General features: G+C 36.3%; 1 protein-coding gene across 3 annotated transcripts; it reads right to left on the bottom strand.

Moving 5' to 3' along the window:
• Nucleotides 1-472: 472 nt before the first annotated feature.
• On the bottom strand, nt 473-8,682 carry LOC140764181 (pterin-4-alpha-carbinolamine dehydratase 2, mitochondrial). Of its 3 annotated transcripts, XM_073102603.1 has the most exons (6): nt 8,303-8,509; nt 7,656-8,190; nt 7,417-7,502; nt 7,223-7,346; nt 1,266-1,334; nt 473-782 (listed from the first exon to the last, which is right to left on the bottom strand). In XM_073102603.1, the coding sequence occupies exons 2-6, from the start codon at nt 7,777-7,779 to the stop codon at nt 694-696; spliced, it is 492 nt and encodes a 163-aa protein (XP_072958704.1). In that variant the 5' UTR covers nt 7,780-8,190; nt 8,303-8,509; the 3' UTR covers nt 473-693. The 3 variants fall into 3 exon arrangements, with proteins under 3 accessions (XP_072958704.1, XP_072958705.1, XP_072958703.1); XM_073102604.1 differs by lacking the exons at nt 7,656-8,190; nt 8,303-8,509 and adding an exon at nt 8,529-8,682; XM_073102602.1 differs by having other exon boundaries at nt 7,656-8,509.
• Between the last annotated feature and the right edge of the window lie 11,547 nt (nt 8,683-20,229).

The raw sequence follows: 20,229 nt of genomic DNA, 5'->3' as shown, positions 1-20,229 counted from the left end.
CCACTTGTGAATTGCCGATTATTCAGACAACCCGTATGATCAGCATCGGAGAACTAAGGCGAAGCTAGTACACCGACAAAAGGCAGATAAGTCAAAACTAGTACACCAATAAAGAGAGAGGAAATCAAGGGATGTAGGTAAATGACAACAGATGTTAGTTTCCGATAAAGGTGAACGAGGAGAAAGGTTCATAAAATCAACCTAAAAAATTGTAAACAATTTTTGTTTCTATCACTGTAGTCAAATATTTTTTATTGAATGTAAAAACAAGAAAAAGGAAAAGTACAGAGGTAGGAGATTGAAAAGATCTCACCTAATAATGAAAATATATATAAGCACTATCTTAGCAAATAAGTAAACGACGTGCAGAGTAATGGATTTTTAAGCTATAAGCATCATATAAGAAAAAGAAAATAAACATTTTCTTTCTGTTCTTAGCATAGGTTGCTTTAGAGAACTATAAGCATCATATAAAAAAAACAAACCTCCGGCATGAAAAACTCGTCCCTTTATACTGAATACAACATATAAAATCCAGTTTCGCTAAAAGATAAAGCCTATTTAGCTGTCAGTGGCTCCTTTCCATTGTGGTAAAACCTTACAAAAGAAAAAGGAAGAAAAAAAAAAGGCCAGGTTTACATCTACATAGACATAAGGTCCTGAGTTTCATAACACCATAAAACGTTTCAACACTTAGGTACCAGTTTTCTTTCTTATGAGATGCTGCAAATTGAGATTATTGATCTTTGCAGCAAGTATGAAGTCATTTTCTGTTAGCCCTCCTGTAAGAAACAATGCAAATGACTAAGCTGACCAACCCCAAAAGATAAACCTTCTTAATTAAAGATTTAGTATCTAGTACACTTCTTCACTATTAATGAATGAAAATATTGTCATTCTACCTATTTTATTAAGCAAACTGTACATTACCAATAGGACTGCAGTTTAACAAACCTCTATTGGTTAGGTTACTTAGAAATCATTTTTTATTAGACAGACGACTTCTCAATTTAGGTTAGAAAAAGATCGATAACACTTAAAGAGACCAAGGATACACATATGATGCAGAAAAAGGAAAGGCATAAATGACACAACTTAGTTGCTGTAAATGGACCTTTCTTTGTCAGACATGAAATAAACTTTCTATTAAGCAGGAATTTTCTGATTATAAATGGCATATCAAATGTAGATGGTAAAGTTTATTCTTTCGGGAAGTGAAAACGTGAAACACAAAGAAAATCAAATAATTGGAAGAGAATTCTTACCAACAGAATGTGTCCGTATCTCAATTTTCACATTGTTCCACCCAATCAGATGAAGGTCAGGATGATGACCTGTAAAGAAGTAAAAGATTAAGGAGCATCATAATCAAAATTAAACTATCATAAAGAAGCTAATATAAAAGATGTGATACATTTGCATTCATATTTCAAGATATGTACAATTTACATCAGGCAGTTTTATTCCTATCTAAGTAACATATCACAACTTTGAATAAAGGAATAGTCTTCCTAATGTAGAATATATATATATATATAGCAAGTTAAAAATAACTCCAAATGGGACCAAATAGCTGCAGTTAACTTTCTCCATCCATTGTCATTCCTCCATTCTCTGTCGTATTTAGAACTTCCTCCCCTGACACCCTTAAGACTTGCTTTTGCAATTACCATGGAGCAGGGAGTTGGAAGATTGCTGATCAAAATGACGTGAAATGGTCATAGTGGAACTTAGACCCAATAAACTACGTTCAGGTTGATACCTATTTGGGTCAACTGAATTAAACCTTATGCGGAGGTCTGCTTCAAGTTGGCAACGACAATGATGAAGCAAGTCTCAATGGCAGCTGGTATTGTGTACCATTCAAGTTCCTCTTTCTTTCTCACTCTCATTTGCCGCTCTTTTTAAACATATCCTATTATTAAATGTGTTGAGGGCTCTCAGCACACCACCTAATGCAGAACAATGCTATATGTGCTACTTAGCGTAGTTTTGGGATATGTGTTATGATCTGACCACGAGGGTCGAGTTGAGTCTAGTTAGTCTAATTTACTTATTATCCTTAATTTTAAATTAACGTGAATAATCTGTATGTAGATCCAATCCACTAAGACTCAGCTCCTATAAATAAGAGTAGTCATTGCTTGATTATTATAAGGAAAATGATTATTGAGTTTAATTACTTTAATATTGTGCATTTACAATTTTATTGTAGCCGTTAGATTGTCTTTATTTCCTTAGGAGTAGATCTTAACCATAAAATCTTAGCAAACTTCAAAACTCTAGTCGTCATCTTCTTCGACGAGCTACCCTACCTTACGGCCGTCCACCACCACCCTTGGCTATTTGCCATCTTTGATGACCGCAGCAACGTCGGATATTTTCTGATCTGTCTTGCTTCAACCTTCCTTCGCTGTTTTATTTTTAACGTTTCACTTCGACTCCGGATTCATGTGAAATTAAAGCCATTAAATCCGTAACTCGTAAGGCTACCATATCTAAAAATCTTATAAATTTTTTAAATCTAGATTAGTCTAGATATGGTTTGTAATAATGATATCAGGAGCTAGCATTCCTTGAACGATGGTAAACATACGACCTAAAGCTATTCCAAGGATGATCATTGTCATGGACCAAGGTCTCGTCACCATCCTTGTAGAGGTTTCTCTGTGATTTTAGCATATTCAAAATCAATTGTGTTATAGCATAGGTAGATAATCAAATATTACACGGGTGTTATAGGCCTTGCACTCTATTGAGCACTATCCCAAAAAGGTTGCGGCCAATCATACTTGTCTACTATAGTATTAATAGGGGGTGTGACAGATATGGTACCAGAGCATCGTATCTTAGTCTTGTTTATTTAGGTTTCAATAGAATTGAAATACAAGTAGGCATTATTAGATATTTCCTTTAAGGTCATGTGAGAGTGTATATAATTTTGTAATTACTAGAGTTTTGTTTTTAAAAAAAATTTATTTCCAATAGGTACAATGCTGTTAACTAGTAGAAGATCCCGATCTAATAGGCAGAGTACAGAACAAAAGGACACTTCTGATAGAATTGAAGGTGTCTTCAGAGCTATGGAGATAAAGAAGATATTTAGTGTCCTTAGATTTTTGGAGAATGATATGGTAGCATATGCTTCATTTATTTTGAAAGGAGAGTAGATCTTGTTTTAATTGTGGGAAACAAGGGCATCTTGCCAGGAATTGTTTTCAGCTAAAAAACAAATAGACAAGGGCCACAACAACAAAGGCGGCAACAAATTATGCAAAATAGTAGGCCTTCAGCTAGATCTACTATGGTGTGGCTAGGATCACAAGGTCATGCTCGAGTATTTGCTCAAGCCTCTCATACAGTGGTTATAGGTATACTTCAAATAACTTCTATATATGCTAGAGTGTTATTTTATTTGAGATCTAGGCATTCCTTTGTTGCTCCAATGTTTGTGCACAAATTATCTATGCTGCCTGAACCATTGGAAGTGGAGTTGTGTGTGTCCACTCCCATGGGTAAGGCTATAATTGCTACTTTTGTTTGCATGTCATGCATAGTTCAAATCGGTGAAAAGAGATTACAAGTTGACCTGGTTGTCTTGAACATTCAAGATTTTGATGTAATTTTGGGCATGGATTGGTTAGGACCACATCATGCATTAGCTGATTGTTTTGGGAAAAAGGTGACTTATGCAATACCATGGGAATCTAAATTTCATTTTCAAGGTTTAGGATTAGATTCCCCATGTTATATTATCTCCTCCATGCAAGCAATTCGTCTTCCTAGAAAGGGTTGTTTGGGGGTATTTGGAATGTGTTTTTGATGACCAAAAACAAGAAATGAATGTACGAGACATTCCTATTTTCAAAAAGTCTCTTGATGCGTTAGTGAAATATCTACAGGGTCTTCCTCCTAATAGAGAAGTTGAATTCACCATTGATTTGATACCTGGCACAGCTCCTATTATTTAAACTACCCTACAGAATGGCACCTGCTGAATTGGAGGAGTTGAAAACACAGTTAGAAGAATTGTTGGATAAAAGATTTATTAGACCTAATGTGTCACCATGGGCGCTCTTGCCCTATCCGTGAAGAAGAAAGATAGAACCATGAGGTTGCGTATAGATTACAGGGAGCTGAATAAAGTTACTATCAAGAACAAGTATTCATTACCACGCATAGATGACTTGTTTGATCAATTTGCATAGTTGTGTATATCTAAGACAGCCTTTAAAATAAGATATGGCCGCTATGAAATTTTGGTGATGCCCTTTGGGTTAAGAAATGCACCAGCAATTTTTATGGATTTGATGAACCAAGTACTCAAGCCTTTACTTGAATCAATGTGTTGTGGTTTTCATTGATGATATTTCGTTATATTCTAAAAGTAAAGAATATGAGCAGCATTTGAGTGCCATATTGCAAATCCTTAGAGAGAAGAAAGAGTATGAAAAACTTAAGTATGATTTCTAGCTAAATAGAATTACTTTCTTAGGGCATGTCTTCTTTGATGAAAGACCCACTACAGTAATAAACGTCGACTTTTATCTCCTCATGCAGTCCTGCCAAAAATGTGCTCTTCAATGCTTCTAACTGCCACCTTGGAAAGCAACGATTATTAAAGCACTTAAAATCTTCTTGATATGCTGTCACGGTAGTCTTTTGCGTTAATTTGAAGAGTGTAGCACCATAATCTTTATATCCAACAGTTCCAACAATTAAAGAAACTCTAAAACAGTGCATCCTCATCGTAGCACGTTCGAACAGGCCCAAGGTCATACGAACGCGCAAAACCCGTTCTCTGTATTTGCAAACGCGTGTAGATATTCGAACGACACGTTCGAACAGGCCCAAGGCCGTTCGATCAAATAAAACCCATTCTCTGTACGTGCAAACGCATGCAGGCGTTTGAATATGAGTTGCTGGCGTTCGAACACATCCCTACAAAAAACTTTATTCTTAAAACAAAGTTTCTTCCTTCCATACAACTTGGTCCAGCCCTAGTTGTATTAGAAGCAAACTCTCTTTTGAAATATTTAAGAGCTAAGATTTCTCACTTGTAACAGTATGGATTTTCATGTTCTCTTAATCTCTATATGTTGTTTTTTTTTTGTGATTAGGTTAGGTATAGAGAAAAGGAATTTGAACTAGAATTTGGGAGTTTTATATTAAAGCTTTCTACGTGGATTTAGAGCACTAATTTGATAATAGTGTTTCATAGATGAAATATAGAGAAAGAATACTCCAACTAAAATTATTTTTAGGGCTATCTTCTAAACTATTTTATGCAGATTCTAAGTTCTTATATCATTGTTAGCGGACTATTTTAGATACAAGATGCTCTCTAATGAGAGTTGTTTAAGGTAGTATTATTAATTGTACTCTAGCAAGTTAGCAATGATAATTGCTTTATTTCTAATTCGGCTGAAAAATGTTCTTTTATTTTGTTCCCATCTACTCTCATTTATGGTTTCTCTAGAACAAGAAAAGTGAAAGAAAAGCTTAGAATTAAGAGCTATTACATTAGAGGTTTATTTCAGATTTTTCAATTCCTTGTTTATGGTTAGAGGATGTATTTTCATACATGTGGTGGTGTTGTCTAGAGGGGTTAATTTTATTTATTGTGAGTCTCTCTTTTTAAGTGGATTGTTAAAATGTGAGTTATATAGATGGCACAAGTGAGTAATACCTTAATTGAATTTCAGCTAGAACTAGTTGATTGCAAATGCGACTCCTCACCTTTATAAGGATTTCAGAGGTATTCTCAAGGCAACCAACAATCCAAGAGGCCTAGGATTTCTCAACTGAAAGACAAGGAGTTTTTCCTTTAGTACTAGTGCTTCCCTACTTCCACATAAAGCACTCCAAAGGAGCTATTTCGACCACCATTGGCACTTCAACATTAGCATATCAATACAGTGAGATGTGGATGATCCAAGTTGAATGGCGTCAACCAAAGGCAATCTATTCGCACAAGTAGTAGTTCATCATGGGTATTTAGAGAGGAGGAGATGGATATCTTGGGCTCATGTCTGCCTTCATTGTCATGTGTCTCTCGTTGCCCCTTCACCTTTCTCAACATGTTAAAAGGTTTTCATCCCTCTGGATCTCAGAGTTTTAAAAGGTTTGACCTGGTATTTATTAACTTTTTATACAAGCAGAATATGGAAACAAAGAGAAAGTTACAAGGAACTAGGACAGAGGTGAAAAATACTAATCAACCATCAATCTAAGCAAAGGTTCTAATATGTAGTTTCATTCATTAAAAAGAGATTTCATGTAGTTAACCATAGATAAGGCAGATAAATTGAAGGAAACTCAAGAATGCATGTTGTAAAAGTTAAGTTGATTCACATCCCAAGGAAAGAAAACAGTAGGCTCATAGGAGAAAATTCTAAAATTCATGAGCTAGGTATGCTGTAAATATGTATTAATACTCTCTATCTATCTACTACATATATATATATATACTCTCAAAATGTTGGAAACAAAGGGCTAGAAAATCAAATAAGTAGGTCCCATTGCTTGAGGCTCTCCTGCCAAATTGCCAATGTATCAGCATTGACAAACAAGGTAAAAGGAGAATTTTAAAATTTGACCTAATTTCTTGTTTTGTTTTTCTATTTTTTTTTTTATACTAGCAGAATGTTCACGAAACAATGAAAAAGGCAGGGGCAACTAGTATGGAGGTCAAACAATCAAAAAGCACAATGGAGATAAAATTGAAGGAAACCGAACCTTTAAACAATAAAGAAATCACAAGTAATGCAGATAAATAGAAGGAAACACAACCTTTAAAAAAATAGCGAAAGCACAAGGGAGATAAATAGGAGATCAAACAATCTGGAGTCCATGACCCTAAATATTCTGATGTACTTGAATAACAAACTTTCTGACCAGCCAGATTCTTAAATTTTTAAAAATTATAATTATGTCAACAGCCAAATGTTAAAAAAAAAAAACAGTTATCCTACCAGCATGATACCCGCAGAGCAACAACATTGTGGTACTATCCTTGAAGAATATCTTCTAATTACTCACAGAAATACAAGAAAAAATTGTAACCCTTATATGATAGCAAATAATTACTGTTTAACAAAGATAAATATCTCGAGGTTATAAACTTATAATCATTCAATTGGTGCATTGAAATAGAAATCCATATCATAAAAGAACTGAGAAATGTGACTAAATGAAATGGTGAATGATGAACTGAAAATACCATCGGCCTCTGCAACATCAGCTACTAGTTGAAAAAATTCCACCCCTTTCATAAAGCTTTTCATTTTCCAAGACTTGTAGATCTTCAAAGTACCATTATCACTTGACAAGTTCCATCCTTCTACCTAGATTTATATAAAATCAGAACTTGAAGGGACTAAAGTCATCATGAAGCTGTAAAATTTACCAGAACACCTTTGCAAGCAGTTCATTAACTGATTGTTCAGACATTGGCTGAGTAACTTTTGAGTCACAAGGGACACACTTTTTTGTTCCCAAATCTGAGATCACATAAAACTAATCAAGGATAGGCATATGAAATCATAACCCCAGCCCCCGGGGCATGAGAAAAAGACAAAAATCAACAAATCAACAAAAGAACTTGCAAACAAGGAATTTTACAATGTATTTCTTGAGACTCTTTGCTGCCTTACCATGATCATCAATATAAGGAAACTGATAGAATAGAGATGAGAAGTTAGGCTTATATGGAGCCCTGATTCTTTTGCTCTCAAAGTCCTTCTCCTTCTTATTTCCATATGTTTTTGAAGTACTCATAAGTTAGATTTACTGATTTTACTGTTCAGGTCTGCAGCAACAGTGTAGCACTGGATAAGATGAACGAAATAAATGTTATTCTAATGGGGGTCCTTAACACGAATAACTTGCGATGGCTCTTTCCCTTTAGCATAGCATTTAGACTGTTGATGTCATATAGTTACTACTTGTAAAGTACTAGTAATAACTAGTATTATATACAACTACTTGTAAAATACTACTAAACTGTTGATTTATTCAACTACTATATTATATTTCTCACTCCATAATCACAGATCTTATCAGGTAAATTTGAGAAGTTTGACACCTAAATTTCATCCTGACAAACCGCAGCCGAAGTCATCGAAATTGTTCGGCATATATAGATCCATCTTCAAACAATATACAGTCAATCGTTCTCCAAAGTTGTCACTGTTTTGTCAAAAGAAGAAAAGTTATCAGTGAAGGAAGGAGCACTTTCACCAGTACCAATCTTTTTATGACCTTTATTCTCTTTTCAGATCTTATTGTCTTCGATCCATACCCTAATCTCTAGACAGGGATCCCTTGCCGACCAAATCATGTAGTGGTTTGGAACGTTAATACATCTCAGAATTACACCTGAAGCTGGAAGCGTCTCGTGTAATTAGATTGGATGGATGAACTATGAAAGGAATTACACTAGGCATAGACCCGGAAGGAAGTTAGCTTGGTATTCCAGCAAATTACACTTGATGCAGGCGAAGGAAAGGGGAATCAGATTAACTCACCATCCATGACTACCGTAAATCCAAAGGGAGATGTAATCAGGTTAAGAGAAGGTCAAGGAGAGAGATCCGCCGGTAGACTGCGTTTGGGCCTTTTCCTTCAGATGCTGGTAGTTTAGAGGGCCAGGTTGCCAGATGACGGTGACTCGTGGCATGAGTCTGTGCTAGGAAAAAGAAATGGTTTAGTATCTTGTTTTCTAATTAAAAAAAGCTTTTTCAATTAACTAATTCAGTTTTAAGTGGTGTTTATATCTGAAATAACTTCTAAACTAGTTTAGCTATACTCTCCATTTTAAACTCCTATTTATTAGAGCATCTGCAACGAGCTCCAAATTTGAGCTCCAACCGTCGCTAGCTCCAAACTTGGAGCTAGCTTGGAGCCGGGCTCCATTTTTTTTAATTTTTTTTAAAATTTCAACTTTGCCCAATAAATATTTAATCCAATAATTTTAATTCTATTTGTATCCTTTATTAAATAGTCTAGTTAGTTAAACTAAGTATATAATTAGTTTTACTAATTAGGCTTTACAAAAATAGTATTGTTAAAAAAGTATCATTGAGACCTTTAAAATAAGTTTAATATTAAATTATTTTTTATTTAATTTCAATTTTAATTTTGTTATCGTTTATAAAATAAATATTTTTATTATTATTTAAAATTAATGTCCCATAAAATATAATGACTCAAAATTATTTTTAATATAAATACTAAATATTAAAATACATTAGATATAAAATATATCAAATATGAAATACATCAAATAAAAATTATATTAAAAATTATATTCCTTCATTCTCGTGCCTCTGCTAAATGTTCAATCAGTGCATTTTAAAGCAATATTCATTTTCAAGTCAGAGGTTTGTCGGAAGATCAATATAGGAAAGGTAAATAAATTTAAGAAAAAGGAGATGGCTATAAAACCGGTGGCTATGGACATAACTTACCAAACTATTAAATATTTATTATTTATATTATTAAATGTTAATGTTTGCTTATTTTGTGTAATGTAATTTTGATATTTTTAGTCACGACGTGTAATGCTTATTTTGATGTTTATTTCGGTAATATAGTTTTGATGTATTTAATTAAAAAATTAATAATTTAAAATTACTTTTGAAACTATTGGTATTAGTGTTATTTTAAAGATCTCAATGAGAGTTTTCCAATCATATATTTTTTATTAAAAAATAATAACATTAAGAGGACCTATTAACTGATTTAAAATAAATAATATAAATATATATTATATTATTTTTTAATAAATATAGAACCCAATGTATTGGAGTGCATTGGGATCTTGGCTCTATATTGGCCTCGAAATATAGAGCATCCGTTGGAGATGCTCTAAGAAAGCTTAGAGAGCAATTTGGGTTGCAAGTTTATTTCATTGTAAATCAAATACTTTATGTAATATGAAAATAAAATGTATCTAAAAGATATTTTGACAAATACCCAAAATATCTTTTATTTTTATGTTAACATTATAGAACTCAATTTCATTGTTTTTAGACATAAATAGTTTTATTTTATTTTTAAGTGAGAAAAGAAGGTTTTGTTTACTCAATGTATTTCCTTCACACATATTAGTATCCCCATCTTTCTGGAGAACTAGCTTTCCGACATCCTCTATCTCTCTAGAGAGATCCTTTCCTCCCTGCCCTCGAGGGTGCTTAGTTTGTTAGGTTTATTTATACTTATGTAATTAATAAATTATATTTTAAAATATAATTTATATTCATGTAATATGTCTAGATTTTATATATAAACATATGTACAAGGTATGAGATATTTGATGAAGAATATTAAAGTAAAAGATTAATTTTAAAATCAAATATTCGAAATGATTTTAAAATCATTATTGAAGTGCTTAAAAGATATCATGATGGTTGAAGGAGTATGAAATTCTACTTAAAGGCACAGGAACATACACTTTGCATTCAACCGTTTAGTCTACAAAATAAATAGAGCATTCGAACACACTCTAGACCTGTTTGAATGCACTCTCGATATCATCTTTTAGAGGTATTAGGGATCACTTCTCTACTTTAGATAGAATGTGCTGAATTATTCTTATCTTCACGCATCTACAAAATACGATCTCCCCTTTTAGGCCAAGGTTCAATCTATTCCGATTTTCAGATCTGGACAGGATCTGACATGGAACTTTAGAAATAGATTTCGAAAGATGCCACTGTCGGATCGACATGAGATTTTGATATGCTGTAGCCCGGGAAAAGAGCTTTCTAATAAATCAAGTTTTAGGCGAATCGAAAGTAGGTATCTCGAGATATCATTTAATTAGTAGACAAACATCAGGGGGTCTGTCTTAGGATCCATGGATGGAGGCACGAGATCCTAGATGATGGTGGATAGTGATGGACCGGCGTTAATGGGGTGGCACCGGTGAATAAGTGGTGGTGAAAGGGTTATGGCTGATGGAAGGGTTAGGGCAAGTGATAGATAAATTAGAAGAAGGGGGAGGAGTAGGCCGCCTCTAAGGGACTAGGGTGATTAGTCGGTCGAGGGAGGTTAGAAGCAGCGTTACCGGGGAACAAGAACGAGAGAGAAGAAGACGAAGGAGACAAGGCAAAAATTAAATTCATCAATAATGATTCCATGGTTGCCATCCACACCTTTAGAGGCTAACCAAACAATTCAAAAATGATAATTATTAACCTTAAACAGTACATTTTTGCCGACCGCGTTCGAACGTGCTCGATCGCGTTCGAACGCACATATTTCGCACTTCTCTAGATGTGGGAACGTGATGCAAGCATTCGCAAGCGCATTCGCAAGCGCATTCAAACGCAGCGTTCGAACGCACATTTCGCACTCTCTGGATGTGCGAACCTGATGTAGGCATTCACAAGCGCGTTCGAACGCACTCCAACCACGTTCAAATGCGACATATAGAAAACTTATTTTTTAAGAATTAAACACTAAAACAAAAAAATAAAGACACCCCTAAAGTGTACCCATGCTCGAGACAACATCGGTAAAGTCCGAATCGTATCAATCCACCACGCTTCCGTAACCTTGTCCTCAAGGTTTGAAATTGGGAAAGCGATCCATCTTCCTCCATTGGTTCGAGCAAGGCCGAACCCACCACATGGTTAGGCCCTATTTGGGCCTTCAAAGCCGATACATAGAAAATCGGATGGATCCTGGTCCCTTCATGTAGGTCCAACCAGTAAGCTACTGGACCGATTCGCTGTAGCACTCGGTACGGACCATAGTACTTGTGACCCAACTTCTGGTTCAAAATTAGCCTCAATGTGGATTGCCAGTACGGTTGAGCTCGAATGATTACCAATTGATCCACCTCAAACTCTCGTTCACGCACGTCTTTGTCATGAGTTTGCTTCATGCGGTTTTGGGTTGTTGTTAGGTGCATCTTGAGCCGTCTCAAGGTTTCATCTCGATCAGCAAGTTCCAAGTCGAGCTTGGTTCTATCCGCCGTCATGAGTCTATCGTAAACATGCAAGATAGGGGGAGTGTGCCCATAAACCGCCTCAAAGAGGGGTCATGCCGATGCTAGAGTGATGAGCGGTATTATATGACCACTCAACCCATGGAAGAAATTTGACCCAATCCTTTGGTCGGTCCGCTAGAAAGCATCACAAGTATTGCTCTAGTCTGCAATTCACCACCTCAGTTAGGCCATCCGTCTCGGGGTGATAAGTTGAACTAAGGTTGACTTGAGTCCCTTGCAATTTGAAGAACTCAGACCAAAACTCGTTGATGAAGATGTGATCCCGGTCTGACACGATCGACCTACGCATCCCATACAAGCGCGCCACTTCCTGAACAAAAATTTCAGCAACCTTTTTTGCTGAAAATGAGTGCATCAATGCTATAAAATGAGCATATTTGCTTAGTCTATCCATCACAACGAAGACCACCGATTGTCCTCGAACCTCCGGCAGCCCCTCAATGAAGTCCATGGAGATCTCCTCCCAAATATGCTCCGATATAGGTAGTGGTTGCAACAGCTCACTGGGCTTGAGTGTCTCCGATTTGACTCGTTGGCAAATTTGGCATTCACGCACATATTTCTTCACATCCGTCTTCATCGCTATCCATGTACAGTTTATGTCAGCTGCTTGTAGGTACATAATACCCCTTCATAACCTACCATAGGAGTATCATAGAAGTGTGCTATCAATAGTTTCCGTAGCTCTTCATTCCCGGGTACCTTGATCCGCCCGCGCTCGAGTACTAACCCATCACGCTCCTCGTGCTCGAGGTGGCTTATGGGTTCTCTCTCAGCTCCTCCATGAGTCAGACCAGATCACTATCCTCTACGCTGGCTCTGCAAATTTGAGAAGAAAGGAAAGGTGGGTGCCGAGAAAGAAGCGAGCTCCCTTGCATCCCCTACGTTTGAAAGTTCAAACAACGGTTGACTTCCATCCAACAACACTCTCTGGTCATTCCTTCAAAATGTTAATGTGAGGCTGATATGCTCTGATACCACTTGATAGGCTCTGATACCAATTTGATAGGTTTTGGAATCAAAAGATCAGCTACGGAACAATTCCTTAAGATCTGAATTTATTGCAGGAAGTAGTCTGCGTAACCGTGGGAAAATATTTGTCAGATATTCTCTGGTAGTCCGAAAATTATCAAACCAATTGGGTTGGATCTATAACTTCCTAATATATAACTTTTGTATTTACGCCCTTCACATATTGGAACTGTAGCAGGGATGAAAACATGGAATAACATGAGTGATGGTGGTGGTGATGGGTGGAGTGGATGTTAGGGTTATGGATGGGTATGGAGATGATGGTGAATTGTGGAAGTGATTAAGGAAAGTAGACGAAGGGAACAAAGTGGTCGAGATCCTAAAGAAGAGGGGTGACCTGACGGACGAGGGAGATTAGAAGCGAGGAGAAACCTTGCAAACGATAGAGGTGGAAGGATGGTGAAGAGGGAGGAGGGAGAAGTCTAGAGAGAAGATAGGAGGCAAAAAATCAAGAATCCAATAGCATTATGAAGTTGGTTGCCATCCACATATTTATAGAGGCTAGCCAACAAGTCCTAAAACAATATGAAATCCTAATTCTAGAGGATTTCCATCGATCGCGTTCGAACGCACTAAAAAAGCCCCTTCTTTGGATTTGCGAACGTGACACAAGCGCTCATAAGGTGTTCGAATGCAGGCGTTCACAAGGGCATTCGAACGTGACTCCACCTGCGTTCGAACGCGACTCCACCTGCGCTCAAACGCGACCTATAGGAATTTTATTTTAATAAAAATAAACACCTAATGCAATAAGAAAAGATCCTAACTAAGTGTATCACTAACTTCATGGACCACTATCCAGATTTGACACCTTGAGGGCAAGGTGAAAGGAACCGTGGTGGAGTAATACGACTCAGTCAGATTAGATCCACTCATGACATTGGGTTCATTAAGATGAGCCTATTTATCTAGTCTGATTTTTGCTTAAGAAAATAAACTTTTTTGCCGAGAGGGTGTTCGAATGCTAAGGACCACATTCAAACAGGCCATACGAACGCCTGCACGCATTCACAAAAGCAAAGAACGTGATTTGCACGTTTGAATGACCATGGGCCCATTCGCACGTGACTGTTCGAATGCCTGCACGCGTTCACAATGACAGATAATGGTATTTGCTTATTCGAACGCGATCGGAAGCGTTTGAACGCACCGTGGCAAGAATTGTTAGTTTATTATCATTTTAATTTGGTTTATTTGGGTCACAAAAGTGAGCCGCTATAAATATGTGGAGAAAATCCTAATTGAAGTTTATCTAATAATTGGAATGACATTGTTGCTTTTACCTCCCTCCTTGCTCTAACTATTAGTGCCCTCTTCCACATCTTTTCTTCCACCACCCAAGTCATTGGTCGGCTTCCTCTAACTCCTATCCCCTTCTTCTATAATAACTTCTCCCTTTTCACACCAAAAGAGCTCTCCTAGCACCTATTTAGCTATTGAAGGGCTAACATGCTAGGATTCATGCGACCTTTGGTCACTGTTTGGCCAATATCTCAAGAGCTAGCCATCCAAACCCAGCGATCTTGAATTCGTTAGAAATTTCTCTTCAAGCACGACAACATATCCAAAATTCAGTAAGATCAAACTGGTTCAAAACCGTTATGCATCGGATCAAGCCGGTTCGTAACATCTTTTGTCATAATGGAATTTTGGATTTCATAAAATTTGATTGATTGTGTTGCTTTGATGGAATTTATTTGCCCATATTGTTTTTTGTTATATCTAAGTTGCTGAAATCAAAATTTATTTGCAACTTGAAACTGCTGAATTTAATGGCTGAAGTTTGTAAATTGCTGAATTCCCAAGCACTGTTTTTTTAATTGCTGAATTTGGAAGAAAAAAAATAAAATCTGAAAAATCTGAAATTTCTGAAATGAATTTATCAATTGTTGAAATCTAAATTTTAAATTGCTGGAATTTCAGAAATCAGTTCTGAATTCTGAATATCTAAAATCTATTGAAAATGAGCAATTATTCAAGGGGTCTAGATGTAATTTTCCCTAAAAATTATTCTATAATGTAAATGCTAGGTAATCTTGTTACTCATCTCTCTCAAAGAGAAAAAAAATAGAGAAGAAGAAAATCTTTATGTTTTAATACGTCCCACTGTGGTCAAACTATAGTGATAAATGCGAAGTATTTGTGATAGAGTTCATAGTATCTAAGCCTTGCAAAATTTAATATCGAGCAAAGGCTAAGATGCAAGGATATGGTTTACATTAAACGATTCAATTTTTTCGGATCTAAATTTGAGTATTTTAAGAGCTAGAAACATTTGATGTGTAAAGGAGAAACTATGTAACAAACAAATCAAGATAGGTTCGAGAGAAAGTCCTTTCAAAACCCTAAAATCTGAAGGCCTGGCCCATGCATATCTCATGAGCGATGCTGGAGCGAGACGAAAATCTGTGGATAAAGAATCCGGTGGACGTGATTAAAGTGACACTTTGAAGATTGATCTGGTTATTCTCACTCCAAGCGGAGAAAACAATGGAGGCTTTCTTGCGGGTGTATGTCTAACGCGAGAGAGTGGATCTAAGTTGGAAAAGAATGAGTCTAGCAAACCATTATGTTAGGTTTTATTTCTACTTATGTAATTGACAAATTGAATTTCAAAACATAATTTATATTCTTAAATATGTCTAGATTTTATGATGAGTACATGCACAAATTATGAAATATTTGATGAAAAATACTGAAGTGAAGGATTGATTCTAAAGGCAAAGTATTATTGAAGTGCTCAAACGGTGTCATAAGGTTGAAATAATATGAAAATTTTACCAAGGGCACAGGAACTATCACTTTGCATTAAACTATCTAGTCTACCATTTGAACAAAGCGTTCGAAGTACTTTTAGAAATACAGAAACAGATTTTTGAGCATTCAAATGCACCTTGTAGCCATTCAAAGCATGTTGGAAAATATAGAGAAAATTTTAGCTGTCCGAACACAGCTGGAATTCAAATCAGGCCGTTTGAACAGGCACAATTGGCGTTCAAACACACAACAAAAATTTTACAAAATCTAAGATTCCATGAGATAAGTTTTGACTTGGATTAGGCTTTATTTCTAAGAGATATTTATCTTATCTCTAAGAAAAATCCATAAAAGATCTTTAAAGATATATTTATCTTATCTCTAGGATATATTTATTTTATCTCTAAGTATTAAATTGGAGATCATCTTTTAGAGAAACTGTCGATCAATATTTTAATATCATCTTTTGGAGACCATTGGAGATCACTTTACTACTTTAAATGGATCGTGATGAATCATTCACAACTCAATGCACCTACATCAAATCTAGATGAGCTATGTCTCGAAGGTGACTAAGATAGAAGGATCAACCTTGAGGGTCACTGGGGTTTGGAAACATATAACGAGAAGCAGTGTGTCGTGAGGTCTAATGAGCAAGGTTGATATAGATTGAGTCATAGAAATTGATCGGTGATTTGTAAATTTCTTGTCAATTGCTATAAGTTTTAGAGATTAGTTTGGATTTGAGTTCAGATTCGTGGTTTTTCACCTAGTTTGGGATTTTTTCACATAATTTTTTTTGTGTTTGCGATCGTCTTTTCCACGTTTTATTTTCCACATATTATCATCGATAGCATGTGATAGATCCAATCTCCTAGGGCATTTATTACATTTTTTCATTTGGTATCATAGCATACTTAAATATTCATATAAATTTCATTTTTTTTCACATTATACCATGACGTTTTGATAGGACAATCTTCAAAATCAAACCCTAGGGTTTAAGAAGCACCCAACGATTATGGTGTAGCAAAGAAGATGATCTGGGTGCTTCTGGTGGGTTAAACAAAGCCACTGTGTAGCATCGTGCTGTAACAGCATCTTGTGTTACAAGTGTCACAAGTTTGGACATTGTGTTGCGAAGTGCTCTCTCTTGGTTAGACGATGGAGAATGATTCTTTGGTGGGTTCTTCTTGGGTATTTCTAATAGCATCAAAGTAGATGAGGCAGAATGAGAATGAATTGAAAAAATGTATGATTGCAACGATCCGCTAAAGGGGAATCTCAGCTAACAATCTTGAATTTGCAATGAGTAACATGTGGGCTTGAGAGCATGATTAAAGAGCAAGAGTCATATCTATGCAGGAATATCTCGTAGATTTTCCTTCAGTGCAAATGCATGGAGGAGATCATGAGAGAAGGTGGAATAGATCTTAAAGTTGTGGTGGTGAGTTGCAAGCCATAGAAGAAGGATTGGAGGACGATATGTCAAAATGAACCTATTTGGATTTGATTATTAGGTATTCCTCTTCATTGCTTGAATTACATTCATTTATAAAAATTGTGGAATCCCTCGGGACTTTAGTAGTAGTTCATGAGCGAACTATGAGAAAAGAAAATCTACAATGGGCAAGATTGCGAGTGATGGTTAAAGACATAGGGGATATCCCGGTTAAATTAGCAATCATAATTGAGGATCTGGTATTTGGAGTTCAGTGTGAAATTGAAGATAGTGACAGAAAGGTTGAAAATGTTAAGGCTTATGCTTGGGTTTAAAAGGACCAGGAAAGGGATCTGGTCAAAGCAGTAATCATGGTTTACGGAGTTGGGAGAAACCAATTCGAAAGATGGCTCCAATAAAAAGTTCCAAGGAAAGAATGGTAGAATGAGGATGATGGGATTTAGAGTCAAAAGATCGGCTACGGAACAATTCTTTAAGATCTGAATTTATTATAGAAAACAGTCCGCACAATCATAAGAAAATATTCATCAGATATTTTTTGATAGTCATAAAATTACAAAACTAATTGGGTTGGATCCGTAACTTCCTAATCTACAACTTTCATATTTACGTCCTTCACAGATTCGAACTGTAGTAGGAACGAAAACATGGAATAACATGGGTGATGGTGGGGGTGATGGGTGGAGTGGATGTTAGGGTTATGGATGGGTATGGAGATGAGGGTGGATTGTGGAAGTGATTAAGGAAAGTAGACGAAGGGAATGAAGTGGTTGAGATTCCAAAGAAGAGGAGTGGCTCAATAGTCGAGATAGATTAGAAGCCAGGAGAAACCTTGCCAACTGTAGAGGTGGAAGGATGGTGAAGAGGGAGGAGGGAGAAGTCTAGAGAAAAGATAGGAGGTAAAAAATCAAGAATCCAATAGCATAATGAAGTTGGTTGCATCCACATATTTATAGAGGCTAGCCAACAAATCCTAAAACAATATGAAATCCTAATTCTAGAGGATTCCCATCGATTGCGTCTGAACGTGTCCGATCACGTTCGAACGCACTCAAAAAGCCCCTTCTCTAGATTTGCGAACGCGACACAAGCATTCACAAGGCGTTCGAACGCGGGCGTTCACAAGCGTTCACAAGGGCGTTCGGACGCGATTCCACCTGCGTTCGAACGCGACCTATAGAAATTTTATTTTAATGAAAATAAATACCTAATGCAATAAGAAAAGATCCTAACTAAGTGTATCAGAGGAGCCCCATGAAAGATGTTTTTGGGAAAGCCTTTGAGGAGATAATTAATGGAAAACCAAAAATATGATCTATTAAAGGAACAAGAAAAAAAAAAGAGGTGCAGAAGGAAATCAATGTGGATTTGAAGGGGAAGAAAAACATGGAGGAGGACTAGTCTATTGACTCTTTAGAAATCGAACCTCGTATAAAGACACAAGATGATGGGAAGTTGGTGATAGTGGAGAAAATATGGATTGGTAGGAAAATTTTGATTGAGAAGGAAACATGGACCAAAATGGAGAGAGGTGAAGCTACTGAAGAAGAAACTAAAGCAATAGAAGTTCAGCATATGTTAGAAGAAGAGGATAATCCAGCAATAAAATGTGAAGAACTCTTGATTACAACTAAAATATAAGAGTCCCACAAGAGCCATAGACCGCTAGTACGGTTAGCAACAAATACAATAAAATGCCAAGTAAGAGCAAACGAAGAGATGATAGTGGTGGATTTGAGAGAATTGCACCTAGTCTAAGATAGAAAGGCAAGAGAAGACCTGGTACAGTGGAGGATTTTCTAAAGGTTGCGATTTGTAGGGGTACCCTTTCCCCCTCTCCAGCCACCCCCCACCCAATCCCTACAATTCTATGCTAGAAGTTTCATATTTGCTCATGCGACTGGCCTCGCCTAGTTGCACTCACAGAATGATTGCGCTTTACAATCTTCTTCACTTCCCTGATAGGAGAAGATCTTGGAAGCTGAGGTGCACCTCGGACTAAAAGAAGCGACGCTTGAAGAATGGAAAATGACAGTGTATTCAGATGGCAATATTTTAATTATGGAACCATTACAATCAATTGGAGCTCTAGAGATTAAAAGATATACAAGGAAGAAGTGTAGAAAATCACCTCATGTGCCAATCAGAAGAAGTATAAGAAATATCATTAAACAAAGAGGGCAAGAGAAAACAAGTCAACAACAAAATGGAAGTGGGCAAATCCAAAGCTTTGGAAATTGCTGGAAAGAAGAGATCCCTAACTAGGTAAAGATCCTTTTTTTTACTTTTTCTGTTTTTTTCAAAATTTTTAGATGATGAATTATATTCAATTGTTCATACTTATGGTATTAATGTGGGTAATACCCAAGAAGAAAAGGAAGAAAAATTTGAAGATCCTAAGAGCCCTTGAGAGGGAAAGGGCAGAAAGTATTTAGACTCCGTGTAATTTAGACCGGAACTTCAGATAAGTGTAGTATAAAGGATATTTTCTGAAATTTCATGGGTATGGGATTATCTGAGAAGAGGCAAAGAGTTAAAGAATCTTGATTTCAAGTAGGTCAAGATTTTGTTTGCATACAAGAAACCAAGTTTGAGGTTTGTAAAGATATGATGGTTTTGGCCATGGGAGGAGGTAGGATCAATTGTTGGTCTTATTTACCCTCTAATAGTGCCCCAGAGGAATTCTCATTGATATTAATGATGAGAAACTTGTTATGTTAGATTGGAAGAAGAACTCATGCTATCACTAATGTGTTATGGCCCTCAAGAGTGGAAGGATAAAGAATTGCTTTGGAAGGAACTAAAGATATTTAAATTTGGGGAGGTAATTATTGGTTGTTGGGAGGTGATTTCAATATTATTAGATTTGAAAAAGATAGAAAAGAAAGAAATCTGTCCATTAACAATGGTTAGCTTTACTTCGAATTTATTCTAATCATGTGCCTCTTCTTGTGGATAC

Source organism: Typha angustifolia, chromosome 8, assembly GCF_048772165.1.
Source record: "Typha angustifolia cultivar Huaian chromosome 8, ASM4877216v1, whole genome shotgun sequence".
Lineage (NCBI taxonomy): Eukaryota > Viridiplantae > Streptophyta > Magnoliopsida > Poales > Typhaceae > Typha > Typha angustifolia.
The sequence above is the reverse complement of the archived record's forward strand: the minus strand, read 5'-3'. Positions and strand labels throughout refer to the sequence as shown.